The sequence below is a fragment of the Ochlerotatus camptorhynchus genome, unplaced genomic scaffold (assembly GCF_037179485.1).
Source record: "Ochlerotatus camptorhynchus isolate MF236.1 unplaced genomic scaffold, CSIRO-AGI_Acam_v1.1 ptg000179l, whole genome shotgun sequence".
Taxonomy (NCBI): Eukaryota; Metazoa; Arthropoda; class Insecta; order Diptera; family Culicidae; genus Ochlerotatus; species Ochlerotatus camptorhynchus.
Window position 1 is genome coordinate 977,730 of NW_027040669.1, and position 13,814 is coordinate 991,543.

At 39.0% G+C, this 13,814-nt stretch overlaps 1 protein-coding gene across 2 annotated transcripts in view; it reads right to left on the reverse strand.

The window, feature by feature from the left end:
* TrissinR (Trissin receptor) overlaps positions 1-13,814 on the reverse strand; it is a 232,469-nt gene that overhangs the window by 25,201 nt on the left and 193,454 nt on the right. For both annotated transcript variants that reach the window (XM_065222853.1, XM_065222852.1), the window contains exons 4-5: positions 12,019-12,178; positions 65-262 (exon numbers count right to left, since the gene is read on the reverse strand). In XM_065222853.1, coding sequence (XP_065078925.1) covers positions 65-262; positions 12,019-12,178 — 358 coding nt within the window. The remainder of the gene's footprint in view (positions 1-64; positions 263-12,018; positions 12,179-13,814) is intronic.

A 13,814-nucleotide genomic window follows, 5' to 3' on the forward strand; every position in this document is an offset into this window, starting at 1 on the left:
TCGAAAGAAAGGATACTCTATCTAATGCTCATAGTCCAACTCACTCCGGGCCGATTGTACTCACGGTCATGACCAGCAGCGGCAACACGTAGAGTAAGGCAAAATTGATGATATCGAAAAGCTCCGAGTTGAATGCCTTCCGATTCTGGATACAGATGGTTTCCATCTGGTCGTCGCCGAGATGGTTGGTAATCGTTCGGACGAAGATGAACTTTGGCACCGAGTAGAGGGCCGACGTGATCCAAACTGCCACGATGACCAGCTGTCGATTTGGAATAGAGAGATAAGATATTAAAGACAACATGGAACATGAATAAAGCATTTGGGGCATTGGGTACAACATTATTGAATTTTCATGAACAATTACAATCACTCAAGTAAATCTACACGACATGGGACTTTGCTGTTGAATCACATTCCATTCTGAGTGGATGCACCCAGCAAAAGCAGGTGCAAGCGTGCTTCAAGACTTATAACAACTTCCGTACTGCCGACCATAAGACACACATCAAGTCCCACTGGAAGTCGTATATCGTTGCAACCAGACCAGAGCGCAGAACGGGGCCAAACCAAGTCGGAGTGCACTATCAAAACGGCAAACTTCTTCACATGGGACATGAAGAAGACGATGGCAATGACGACGCCAACGTTGACAGTAGTGATGACGACTACGATGATGATGGTGATCAGCTTCATGAACTGACGCTCTAAGAAGCTTTGCTTACGACTCGCTCACATAAAATGCATCCGGCAGCAGGTTCTGTAATGTTTCCCTGGCTATTTATGTCGGAAATTTTCCCCTTGGTGACAGGCACCACTGTGGATAATGTGTGCAGTCTGGCAATAAATGATGCTGAGTAGAAAATAAAGCTTCCTAGTGCTATTTCTAATGGTTGGATCTTAGATGAGTATGGTTTGGTGCAAGAAGTAAAGCTCATTGGAAGGGTATTTTGATTTTCAAATCCCGGGACTAAACTTCCAGGATTTCCCGGGATTGTATAAATCCCAAATCCGGGAAGTTATCCAAAAGAGAGGATATCAAACTTGAAAAAAAATTTACTGAAGATTATTCTAAGGGTTAGATGATTTTTGTAGCTAGATTTTGTAGAACATCTATATTTAATCATCATTTTAATCTCAGACATAGGTACCGTAAAACGGGGTAACATTGATAGTTTTTTAAAGTAAATTCTAAATATTTTTTACAGTAATGAATAATTTTCCAATTTAATATTTTTAAAACAATTACTGTAGATCCAAGAGTTAATTAGTTAGTAATATGCAAGGTTGCAAATACTTATTACAGTTAAAATAATGTTTTTCGGAATAATAAAACCAAAAGATGGTATGATGGCATGTTTTACTTGTAACTTACAAGAAGAGGTTACATAGTATGCGTTTGAAAAATAAAACCTGTAAATTTTGCTTTCTATGAGTCACAATCAGCGATTTTCTGATCGCTGAGTGAGTGAGTGAGTGTGTGAAAAATTGCTGATTGTGACTCTCATGAAGTGAAATAAACAGGTTTAGAATGTCAAACACATTCTTTGCAACCTCTTCTTGTATCTTACCTATTCAAACTATGATCGTCATCTAATTATTTCATAATTTAAAAAAAAAACATGGTTTTAGCTGAAATGAGTATTTGCAGCCTTGGTAATATGTTTAACGGAAATTAAAGCATTTGCAGACATTTTTTTAGTTTTGTGACCGAACTTCAGTATTTTAATTTGGGGTTACTTTGATAATGCTCGATGAATGTTGAAAAAAATTGTTGAAACTCAAACAATTTAGTTCTTCAAATATGAAGCTTTGAATGAGTATATAATCAGAAAACATCATAAGCAATAAGAATACAACATTGAATGTGTAATGGCTATATCGGAAATACATTCCATAAGTGATGATTTGAGTGCTTTTGCAAACAGGCGAAAACACAAAAACTGTACTATATAAAAACTATATACGATATCAACCGAAATACCCTAAGTTACAATATGGAACCAATGTTTCAAATTTGGAAAAAGCTCAGCGAGTAAATTTAATCTTTATATTATACTTTCAAAGTTACCCGCATTATCAAAGATACCCCGTTCTACGGTACCAACATAAAGTTCTAGGACTTTTAATTTATTATTTTTAAAATTTCTGGCATAGTTCAATGGCAATGTGCACATCGAATAAATACATTTAGGACATAGGAAACGTTAAAAATATATGTCAATGAACAGTTATTAAAATCCTGAGAGTCAAAATAAAAATACTTTTGATATCCCTTACCGATATTTTTTCAAGATTTTGTAACTTAAAAAATAGATATCTCTGATACAGATTTTAAGAATAAATTCTTCGAATTTAAATGTAAACAAAAGGTCGTGAAATTTGATCAGTTATCTTTATTTTAAGACCAACATACAATAGCAGATCCTTTCTAGACTGTTATTTCATTAAAATTATAGTAAATTAAAACTAAAAAAAACTTCAGTCAAGATTCCTATAGTACGGTTAATAGGGACCGCACAATAGGAACCGGCATTAACGAATACACGTAGCATATATGGGATTAGAGCTAATTGGGACCAAACACTGATTGTCGGGCAATTTGAAGAGATAACTTCCTGATGTCTTCTGAGAACTTGTTAAGCAAAAAGTTGGCCACCTTCTGGGACGATTCAGTTTCCGTAAGGACACAAGCCTGATCCTGTGGAAGATCCTGAATATCCGTAAAAGTGGTCAATTCATGAAACTGATCTTAGAGCTCCGCGGTTTTTTCTTAACAACTCATAGACGTCTTATCAGAATGAATTCTGAGTGTTGACCAAAATATGAACCCTGAGGACCACGGGATGGTTTACTAGAAGATCCGGAACATCCGTAAAAGTGGTAAATTGATGAAACTGATCCTAGAGCTCCACGGCTTTTTCGAAACCACTCATAAACGTCTTATCAGAATGAATTCGGAGTTGTGACCGGAATATGGACCCTTTGGACCACGAAATGGTTTACCGGAAGATCCGGAACATCAGAAAAAGTGATCAATTCATGAAACAGATCCTACCCAACAAACAATTTGTGCTGATTGAAGGCTGAATAAGCATTTTTTTAGCTGAAGAAGCATATGTTTGTCTGAATAAGCTCTTATTCTGCTTCCAATGTTTGCTGGGTAGAGCTCCGTGGATTTTTCAAACCAGTTATAGACGTCTAATCAGAATGTATTCGGAGTTTTGACTGGAATATGGACTCTGGGGACTACATGATGGTTCACTGGAAAATCCGGATCATCTGTAAAAGTGGTCAATTCATGAAACTGATCCTAGAGCTGCGCGGATTTCTCGAAACCACCCTCAAACCTACTCGTTTAAAATAACCATAAGTCATGAACCATAAGAGATAAAAATTTGATGCCATGAGCAAAGTTGGTTCAAATTGATTATTCTACAACTTTTTAAAACATTATTACCATCTCAAGTAATAAAAAAAAAGTTGAATTTTCAATTCACCAATTTTAAGGACCACCTAAATTTCAAATCGGCTCAAAAAAAAAAAACGAAGAAACTTTCCTCAAGGCACCATATACCTAAAAGTAATGGTTTTGGTGGTAATATTTTTGTCTTCATATATACGGCTTTGGGACCATTGAGCATTGGTCCCAGGGTCAATTTTCTGGTTATAACTCCAAATTAATTCTGATAAGACGCCAATGAGTGCTTTCGAAAAAAGCGGACCTCTAAGCTCAGTTTCAAGAACTGAATTTTTTTATGGATGTTCACGAACTTCCTGCTGAACCATCTCGTGGTCCCAGAGGTCCATTTCCCGTCTAAGCGTTCGTATTCCAGTCACAACTCCAAATTCATTTTGATAAAACGTTCATGAGTGGTTTCGCATACTCATGGAGCTCTAGGATCAGTCTCATGAATTGACAACTTTTGCGGATGTTCCGGATCTTTCGGTGGACCATCCTGTAGTCCCCAGGGTCCAAATTCTAGTCAAAACTCCGAATTAATTGTAATAAGACGTCTATGAAAGGTTTCGAAAAAAAAAATATGGAGCTCTAGGATCAGTTTCATGAATTGACCACTTTTACGGATATTCCGGACCTTCCACAGGATCAGACTTGTGTCCTACCGGAAACTGAGTCGTCCCAGAAGGTGGCCAACTTTCTGCATAACAACTTTTCAAAAGACATCAGGCAGTCCAGGTTGCTTAGGTATTCCATGTTGGCTTCAATCAGCTAGACTAGATCATTTCCAAGTATCAAAAATGAACTATGAAGGCTAGTTTGATGCATTTGACAGAAGTATAACGAGAAGATGAATTGAACTGGTAACGAATACAAGCTTTGAACAATCCAATATCGAATGGAACATTGAAACGGAGCTTCAAATCATTCACAATTGCACTTTCTCTGTATCCAGAGGACCAACCACTAGGCGAGTAAGAGAGGTGCCACAGTCGGAAGAAGTGTTAGTTTGTTTACTAAAATGAACCGCCCATTTTGTTATGGCAAGTTTTGCTATAAGAAATGCTCCTCGTGTTTATTAGCGAAATTCACATCAAAGATTGATTAACTGCGTAGGAAATCAGTTTGGTACGGCATTTGTAACCAGCATACACCTTCCGGTCGTATGAAACAGGTCAAAAACTGCCCAAATCCGCAGATAAAAAATTTTGTTTTGAATTTCTGTATGGCAAAATAGTGAACTTTTCGTGAACATTAACGGCAAAGAACTCACCAACACTGGGAGACCGTGAGTTCCTGCCCACCTGCCTTAAAAACATCTCGGACCAACCAGTTCTCCCACTCCAGTGTTCTCTGGAGTGAGCTTCTGTGAGTTCACTGCAGAGTGTTTTTGAGCTCTTATGTCGCTCACTAGTTCCCACCAGTGTAGAGTGATCTAATCTCACCGCGCAGTTCATTCCAAAAACTACACACACAGTAAGGGTGTAGTGAATAATATACTGCATGTAGTGCTCTTTCTAGAACACACAGAGCGAGAAGATTAGAATGTTAGCTCTTGTCTCTCACAGAGGAGAATGACAAGTATGGATGAGTGGATGTTTTTATTGGTGAATAAATATCCAAAAACAGAATAAATAAAACTAAAAGGACCTTTTATGGAACTAACAAAAATGAATTAAACCGAAGACTACAAATCAAAAAAAAAACGAAGACTACAAATCAAGAAGACTGGCAACTGTTCCCTTTGCCCATACAAATGTCTCACGTCACTGATAACAGCGCCTCTGTCAATCAAAGCAGGAACTTTGAAGCACAAGTGCTAGTGAGACTGCTGTGAACAGTGACTGTGTGTGTGACCTAATGTCACCGAAACGAATAATCTTATCACGGTACTCGTTGTTGTTTTTGTTTTGCTCTACAAATTTCATGGCAATCTGTATCCTAATCCCAGCAAGCTGGTGGTTTTCCAACTCCAAACCGAAAAACTTATCATAGTGGATCAAGTAGAGGATTGAAACTCGGATCGATACCTAGTGAAAGTAACTTTTACTTGTGAACGAGGAACTGAAATATTGTTTATTTTGCCCGTTGGAAGCAATCAATGATAAGGAATTGCCATCGCCATTGAGTGAACTACCGGCATTCGGAGGCTGCTGAAAATTCTGGGATTTTAAAAGAAGAAAGATCCGGTACCTACATCACGATCCAACGGAAGGCGTAGCAGGATCTAATGTTGGAGAAAAGGAAAATGAAAGGTTGAAGGACTACAATCACAAACGGTACTTATTGATAAAGAATATATTTTCATTTTAGATATTGTCTGAACATGAAACCACCGGGTAGTGATCCTCTGCATGATTTAACAATTCTCGGAATCGACCGACCCCTTCCAGAGAATGATAACAACAGTGTCGGATTGACCAGTGACATTCAAATGGTCAGCGAGTACTGTGCCAAGTTGCCGAGCGTCACAACTTAAACCCCCCACTGTGGCCAGGTGTCAAAGCCGTGCGAAACGGACATGCATTTTACTAATGCACCACACGAATGCCCATAAATGCATCACTAAAGGGCTTAGGAAATGTGGAAGATAATTCTGAGATAGCAAACTAATGATCGAGGAAGGTCCCACCATCATTGTGAATGACATCATTGCCATAGTTTTTTATTTTCAAAACAAATTTAATTGCCCATCTGTTAAATTTCAGCTGGAATTTTACGCGTTGTCAGCATAAAGCAAAGAAAGAAACGTTTCACTTTATACGACAATCATAACAAAATCAAAAATTGACAGCTATTTATTTCTACCTATGTGTGTGAATGCACCCGTCACAGGTTCCACTTTTGCTCAGAAGAGGCGTTGCAGTTACTGTCTCCTGATTTTTGGCAGAGTTGCCAGTCTTCTTGATATTTAGTGTTCGATTAAACACAAACAGGGGAGATGGCAGCATTGCATGTAGCCTGTTATTGACTTTCCCGCTCAGGGGTGTAAACAAAATGTCATACAGTGGGGTCTGGCAGTGTGAATGTTTTGTCTGCGACAATATTATACACGTGCATGTGTGACGTCACATTTGCTGTTGTATTGAAAAGTTAAAGAATAAAAGAGATGATAGATTTTGCTCACCATACCAGTTGATATTTATGATGCATTGTCTGTTTTGGCACGGCGACGCACGCTACTAAAGAATTTTTCCAATACTTGTAGAAAGTGATGATTTAGGAGTACAAGAAGAAGAAGCAAAAGCAAACCGAGTGATGGTTAGGGTTACCATATTAAAAATTTGAAAAGGAGGACATTTCATTTGAGGTTTGGAGATTAAGGAAGACAATGATTCCCTTTCTTAACATTGATGGCGGACAATGAGTTTTTATCAAACGTTTTAATAATATGTACGCTATCATAAAATTCATGATTTGCAAAGGTTCAATTGAGATCGTTCATAAGTTGTACTCGTTACCAATTCAATTCATCTTTTCGTTATACTTCTGAAAAATGCATCAAACTAGGCTTCATAATTCATTTTTGATATTTGGAAATGATCTAGTCTATTTGATTGCATGAAAACTACAGCTTTACAGCCTTAAAACCATCCCAACTTTTATCATATTAAAAAATCAGGGTACATGTCATCTAAGCAACCTGTTAATTTTACCATTGATTCAGCAAAGGACTCAAGAGGCGCGCTTAGCGTTCTATTATTGATATTATTCCTTACATTCGATTTCACGATTCGCGTGCCTCTTCGCTTTCAGTGTGGCGGCCTAAAAAAATACCTTAAATCCCATAGAACCTGAACGTCAAAATCGAACACATGTTGGATTCAATCTGTGTGGCTGTGTTCTATTTGGTGAATTTTAATTTAAATTTTACAGATATAAATTTTTCAAATGTATCTGCTATTGTACCAGTCTTATTTCTGGCAGCCCAGGAATCAATGATAAACACCACCAATTTGACAAATAGAAAATTTTCAAATAAACCTGCTATTGTACCAGACTTATTTCTAGTAATCAATTTTGACAAACACCTCGAAAATCACACGATCAACAACAGAGAGATTTTCGAACATTATTTTTTTTTCGAAACGTCCAAATTATGTAAAAATTCAGATAAATGGAACACAGCCTAAGACCACCGACAAACCGACATGACACTTAATTCTGACTTATGTCTGAAAATCGTAAACGTCCAATTTAAATGTGCAGTGATCCGAACTGTCAAAACCATACGATTTTTTGATCTAGATAAAAATAATTTGTCCAGAATAGATCAGACACGAACCAAGTCAAAATTTTTGCATGCGGGTTCATGGCTTAGCGAAATATTTCCCACGAACACGGAGCCAGATGTCAGTAGTGTGCTTTGGTCATAAATTTTATTGTTTTTGCTATGGTCATTAATGTCGGTTTGTCGTTTGTGTTTCTAAGACTGTGATGAATTTTCACTGACACTTCGAAAATAAATTATAATGTTCGAAAACACCTCTGTTGTTGATCGTCTGATTTTCTAGTAATTGTTTGTCAAAATTGATTCCTGGTTTGTCTGAAATAAGTCTGGTAGAATAGCAGGTTTATTTGAAAATTTTCCATACAGTATAATACAGTGTGTCTCAAAATTGAGCGTATACCTGAATGGACAATTTTTTTTAAAGACTGTGAGTAGATAGATTTTTGAAATCTTGGCTGGTGGTTCAACGACTATTTATTGATTTATCTGTATAGCTTTGGACTTTATTGGCAGAGTGTGCATGAAGTTTGAGTAATTTCAGTAAATTCATCATTTCACTAGCAGGCGGATTTTAGTAAAATTAGCGGCATTCTAAAGATCTTTATTATGACTACAGATTAGCAAAATTTCAATATGTTTGACTCATTGTATTTCAAGAAAATGTGTTTTTGTTAGGAAATCTAGTTTTCTAACATAACTCTAACTTCTTACACACTCATTCAAATAAGCCCAATACCACAGATAAACAGACATAACATATTGAATATTTCTCACTGTAAAACATCGTCGCTAAAACATTACCGCCATCTGTTGAGTACACTGTGGTGGGCACTACACTGAACAGATGGCGGTAGTGTGTAAACGTCAAACGCAAGGGAATTGACTATGCGCGCCACAGGTGGTGGTACTACCAACTACGATACTTTTAAATTGTCCGTTAAATGTTTGTTCGATGAACAACTTGGGAGTGTTATGTCTGTTTGTCTGTGCCAATACTATACCGATGACCAATTAATGGTTGACGAGCCAGCGGCCGGAACTTTAGAAATCTATCTTTTTAAGTTGTGCTCGTACAGCTGTTTTTCTGATATGTACGGACAGCTGTACGCTCAATTTTGGGATACACTGTAAGTTAAAATACACGAAATGGATCGCCACCAAATGTAGGGTGGTTGACAGCTGTAGTATACTCCTAGTCCCACCATCTAATGGCATTTGCTAGATAAGATGAGGTTGCGACATAATTAAACAAATAAGCTCTGCAAACAACGCTCTTTGAAAACATTTTTATGAATCTGTTACTGAAAAAAAAATGCAAGGACATTTTCGGGCAAAAGGAGGATGGAGAAAAAATATTGAAAAAGGAGTCCTCCTTTAGGATACCATATGGTAACCCTAGTGATGGTTAGTTGTCTCTTAAGGTTCTACAAAGGGTAAGTAATTTTGTGTTCTTCTTCTTCTTTAAATATCATAAAATCATCATCATTAGTTTACACATACATTCATATATTGTGAATACGAAAATTTAAAACATGTATTTCGTGGGTAAAACACGAAAATTTCCTGGGTAAAACACATTCACTGTATTTACTTACTTGTGTTCTTCGAAGTATAGCACAATTAAACGCAATCGAATACACGAGACTCAAAACAACTGCTTCACAAAACTCTTGGTGAACAAAATTCATCACAAAGAAAACCATTTCTACTTTACTGCTTTGCTAGCAATCGTGAAAGTATCATTGAAACAGCGGTGCCAGATGTATTGCCTCTAGCAATGAATTTAAGTTTATTAAAACAATTAATTGCAAAGTCTGCCTTATTAACATAGATGAGTGGATGTATTTAATGGTGGATAAATATCAAAAACTGATTAAATAAAACATAAATGACCATTTTAAACATTTTACCGGTTCAATTAAAAAAGTCACAGAAGATTGAATTCAACACTAACAGGGTTGATGGCAGCAGTGCACGTAGCCTGTTATACACTTTCCCGCTCAGGGGTGTAAACAAACTTGCATACAGCGCAGTCTGGCAGTGCTTATGTTTTGTCTGCTACATTCTTATCCACTAGATAGTGTGACATCACATTTGCTGTTGTATTGAAATGAAGGAAGAAAAGAGATGGTAAAGTTTTCCTCACCATACCAGTTGATATTTATGAAAAATGGGCAGTTTTGGCGTGGGGACATGCACTTCCAATGAATTTTACCAATACATTTAGAAAATGATGATCGAAGAATATTTCAAAAAGAAGAAGTAAACAAAATAATGACCCTTTGTAGAACCTTAACGAAACAATATTTTCAGTGCAGGCTAACTTCAGTGGAGTCGAAGAAGCCCCACAACATTCTTTCATTTCATGGAAGATTGATCACTTTCTCTCTCTCTCTCTCTAGAACGTAGTTTCCCGTTTCTTTAGGGGAACTGCTCAATTACATGCGGAACAACCCTTCACTTTGCAACTCAAATGCAAAAATATCGAAAGAACAAGGCATTAAGTTGAAATGGCTTTCCCTCTGGGAACTGACTACTAGTTCGGAATGGAGTCGAGCTAGTTGGAAGCATTTTCCATCGGAAGCAGATATGTTTTCCTTTCCAAGCTTTCAGAAGCTTTCGGAAATTGATCCAACCGAACTGTGCATGCTAATGGTATGCAAATAAGACTACCAAGCTCATATTCAAGTGCCTGCGGGTTTCCGTTTGAGAGTTTAGTATCCAGTAAGGAAAAAGGCAGCTGGATTAATATTCACTTCGCACTGCACTGACTAAGTACTTCAATGCTAATGTCACCGGAAAGCGAGGTGCTAGTGTTTGATCTTGCATCCAGCTGAAAACCACAACACGGGGAGAAAAATATTTCAACTGCCAAAGTTTCCAACGCTCATTTCAATGGTAAAGTTGCACACGCCGCAGCGCTTGTTCCTGGTGGTTCTGTTAGTTTTTGAAACCATAGTTTGAAATTAAATCTGCGGAGAATACTTCGCGATGCAAGTGCTTTCCCTACGTGGGAAGTACTTTTGTAATGAGTTATGAAAACTTTGATTTTCTGCTAGGTAGAACTGTGAATATTTTAATTGAAATGAAGGTTATGGTACCTCCGGCACTGGTGCTCGGTGAACTTTTTTAATTTTGGAGTCTTAATGAATTATTTCGATTGGATGGTTGGCGAGTGAAGTGCTTGCGGGTGTTCCGGCTAATGAATGGATGTTTATTAGATTGATTTACATCGCTTTAAATAGTTCAATTCTACTATGAATGCAATGACAACACATCCATTTCCTCCATCTGCATAATTGCCTGCATGTCCAACGAATGGAAACTCAATCAGTTAAGCCATCATTCGCACCCACTTATGTCCAGACCCGCCCATAAAACGCAATTTATTACTTTCTGATGGTACAAACCAATTTCCCATTTTCCTGGACACAAATGACCCAGTTTCTTAAACTCAACTCAAATCAACGTCTCTCTACTATCCGACGACCGTACTGTAACTTCTTTACGCTTGAAAACAGTCAAGTCCCCAGGTTGCCTAATTTGATTTTCTCTGGACCGGCGAAGGCAGAAGCAGCTTAACTACTTTTACCGTGCCAGTGCAGCGCTGGAGCTGGAGAAAAAGCAGAAATCCAGGACAGTAATCCTACCGCTAGGAATTGAGCAAGGATTGCTAGCTTCCTATAGGCGGGTGTGGGAGGTTGGCGAAGTAGAAGACAACAACCGCAACGGAACAGCCTGTACCTTAGGTATAAGCGATGATTTATATCCGGAAGCTGTTGGGTTGAAATTTCGCCCTAAGCTGCTCTGTTGCTTTGCATACTCGGAAGGAAGCGAGCCTTTTTCTCTGATACAGGTCTTAAGTGTGGGTGTGGGTGTGTGTGTGTGTACACTTGCTGTTCGATGTTTGAAATGGACGTAGTTAATTTCCATTTTTCCTTGAATGCTAATTTGATGGCAGCTAGTTTTTTGCGACTCTGTTGAACTTGAGTAAAAATCCTTGGATTGAAAAACATCCTATGCTATTTATAATGGGTGAAAAAGTCTACTTCGTGTGATAGGTTCGAGTCGTAGATTTGGATCGATTCATTTAACTGCCATCAAGGGCCTGAACCCCATCAAAGCACCCCAAGGGCAAAGCTTTCACCTCTGTTGGTCTGGTTTATAGATTAATTGAATTTTCGAGCTAATTTCAAATCGACCGCTAATGGTCATCAGATTGAAGAAAATAACAGGCAGAGAAAATTGACGCTCAATGCACTGCGTTGATTAGAGCGTGTCACGTCCAATTTACAGTAGTAGGAAGGTAAATAGTTTGGTTACTTACCCTTAACCTCCTGGAGGTCAATATCTGTTTGCAGGTGATGGGATGGATGATGGCAAAGTACCGTTCCATGCAAATCACAACCAGGATGAATATCGAAGCCGTGTAGCTCAGCGAGTGAACGAACTGGTACATTTTGCACAGGAAGTCGCCGAACACCCAACTGGAAAGAGACAGAAAGGGCAAGTGGTTAAGCGGATTTATATTGTTTTCGGATGGTGGTTATTATTCAAATATATGAATGTGATTCTTTTTTCAACTCTTTATTTATTTTAACTTCAAATTCATTTACACTTCATTTTAGTCTAGGTGCGCCAGCTATTACAGTAACTTACTAGCCTTAATTTTAAGCATATATATCTAAGTGCTCTAAGTATAAAGGGAACTAATCGTTGTTATTGAGGATTGCAACGATTTTTGCCTTCCCACGGTACAATCTGAAGCGACTGAAGCTGCCCGAGGTCGCAACTAATAACGCGCAATGCCTCGACGCAGCGTTGTCGGATGAAGCTCATCGAAGCACCTCCTGAGGACTGCTGGAACAACGTGAAAGCAGCAATTGACGGCGCTGCTGAAGGTGCCATTGGGTTTGTGGAACGGAATCGACGGAACGATTGGTTCGATCAGGAGTGTCAGACGGTTTTGGGATGCTGCACCAAGGAACCCGTCAAAATGTGGAGCGATACACACAGAAGCGAAGACAGCAAACCCATCTTTTCCGGGATAAGAAACGCAGCCTGGAAGAGCTGGAGTGCGAAGAAATGAAGCAGCTGTATCGTTCTCTAGCCGAAATGTGTCGATATAAGGAAGGGAGTATCTTAACGGACGAACGTGAGGTGATTGAAAGGTGGAAGCAGCACTACGATGAACATCTGAACGGTGGATCAAGGACCAAGGCGGCAGGAGGAATGGCTTCGTCGGTACAGCGGATGAGGGGGACATGCCAGCTCCCACGATAGTTGAAGTTAAGGATGCTATCCGACAGCTTAAGAACAACAAAGCAGCTGTGAAAGATGGTATCGGAGCGGAACTTATCAAAATGGGCCCGGATAAGTTGACCACTTGTCTGCACCGACTGAAAGCCAGGATCTGGGATACAGAACAGCTACCGGAGGAGTGGAAGGAGTGGAAGGAGTGGAAGGAGTAATATATAAAAAAGGCGACAAGCTGGAATGTGAAAACTATCGAGCGATCACTATTCTCAACGCGGCCTACAAAGTGCTTTCCCAGATAATCTTTCGCCGTCTATCGCCGCTAGCAAGCAGATTTGTGGGAAGTTATCAAACCGGTTTTGTGGACGGGCGATCGACAACGGACCAAATCTTTACGTTGCGACAAATCCTCCAAAAGCGTCAAGTCCCTAGGCACCACCTATTCATCGTTTTCAATGCCGCTTATGATACTATTGACCGTGAAGAGCTATGGAAGATTATGAACGAGAACGGTTTTCCCGGGAAGCTGACCAGAGCGATCAGGGCTACGATGGATGGTGTGCAGTGCTGTGTGAAGATATCAGGTGCGTTATCGGACCCGTTTGAAACTCGAAAAGGACTTCAACAAGGCGATGGTTTTCCTGTCTCTTATTCAACATTGCGCTAGAAGGTGTTATGAAACCTGCGGGCGTCGAAGACAAAGTATCTGTTAGCTGTAGGAACGAGCGCGATAGGACTAGCATGGGCAGAAGCGTGACAATCGACGGAGATGAGTTCGAGGAGGTCGATGATTTTGTGTACCTCGGATCATTGGTGACGTCGGATAACAACTGCAGCAGAGAAATTCGTAGACGCATAATTGCCGGA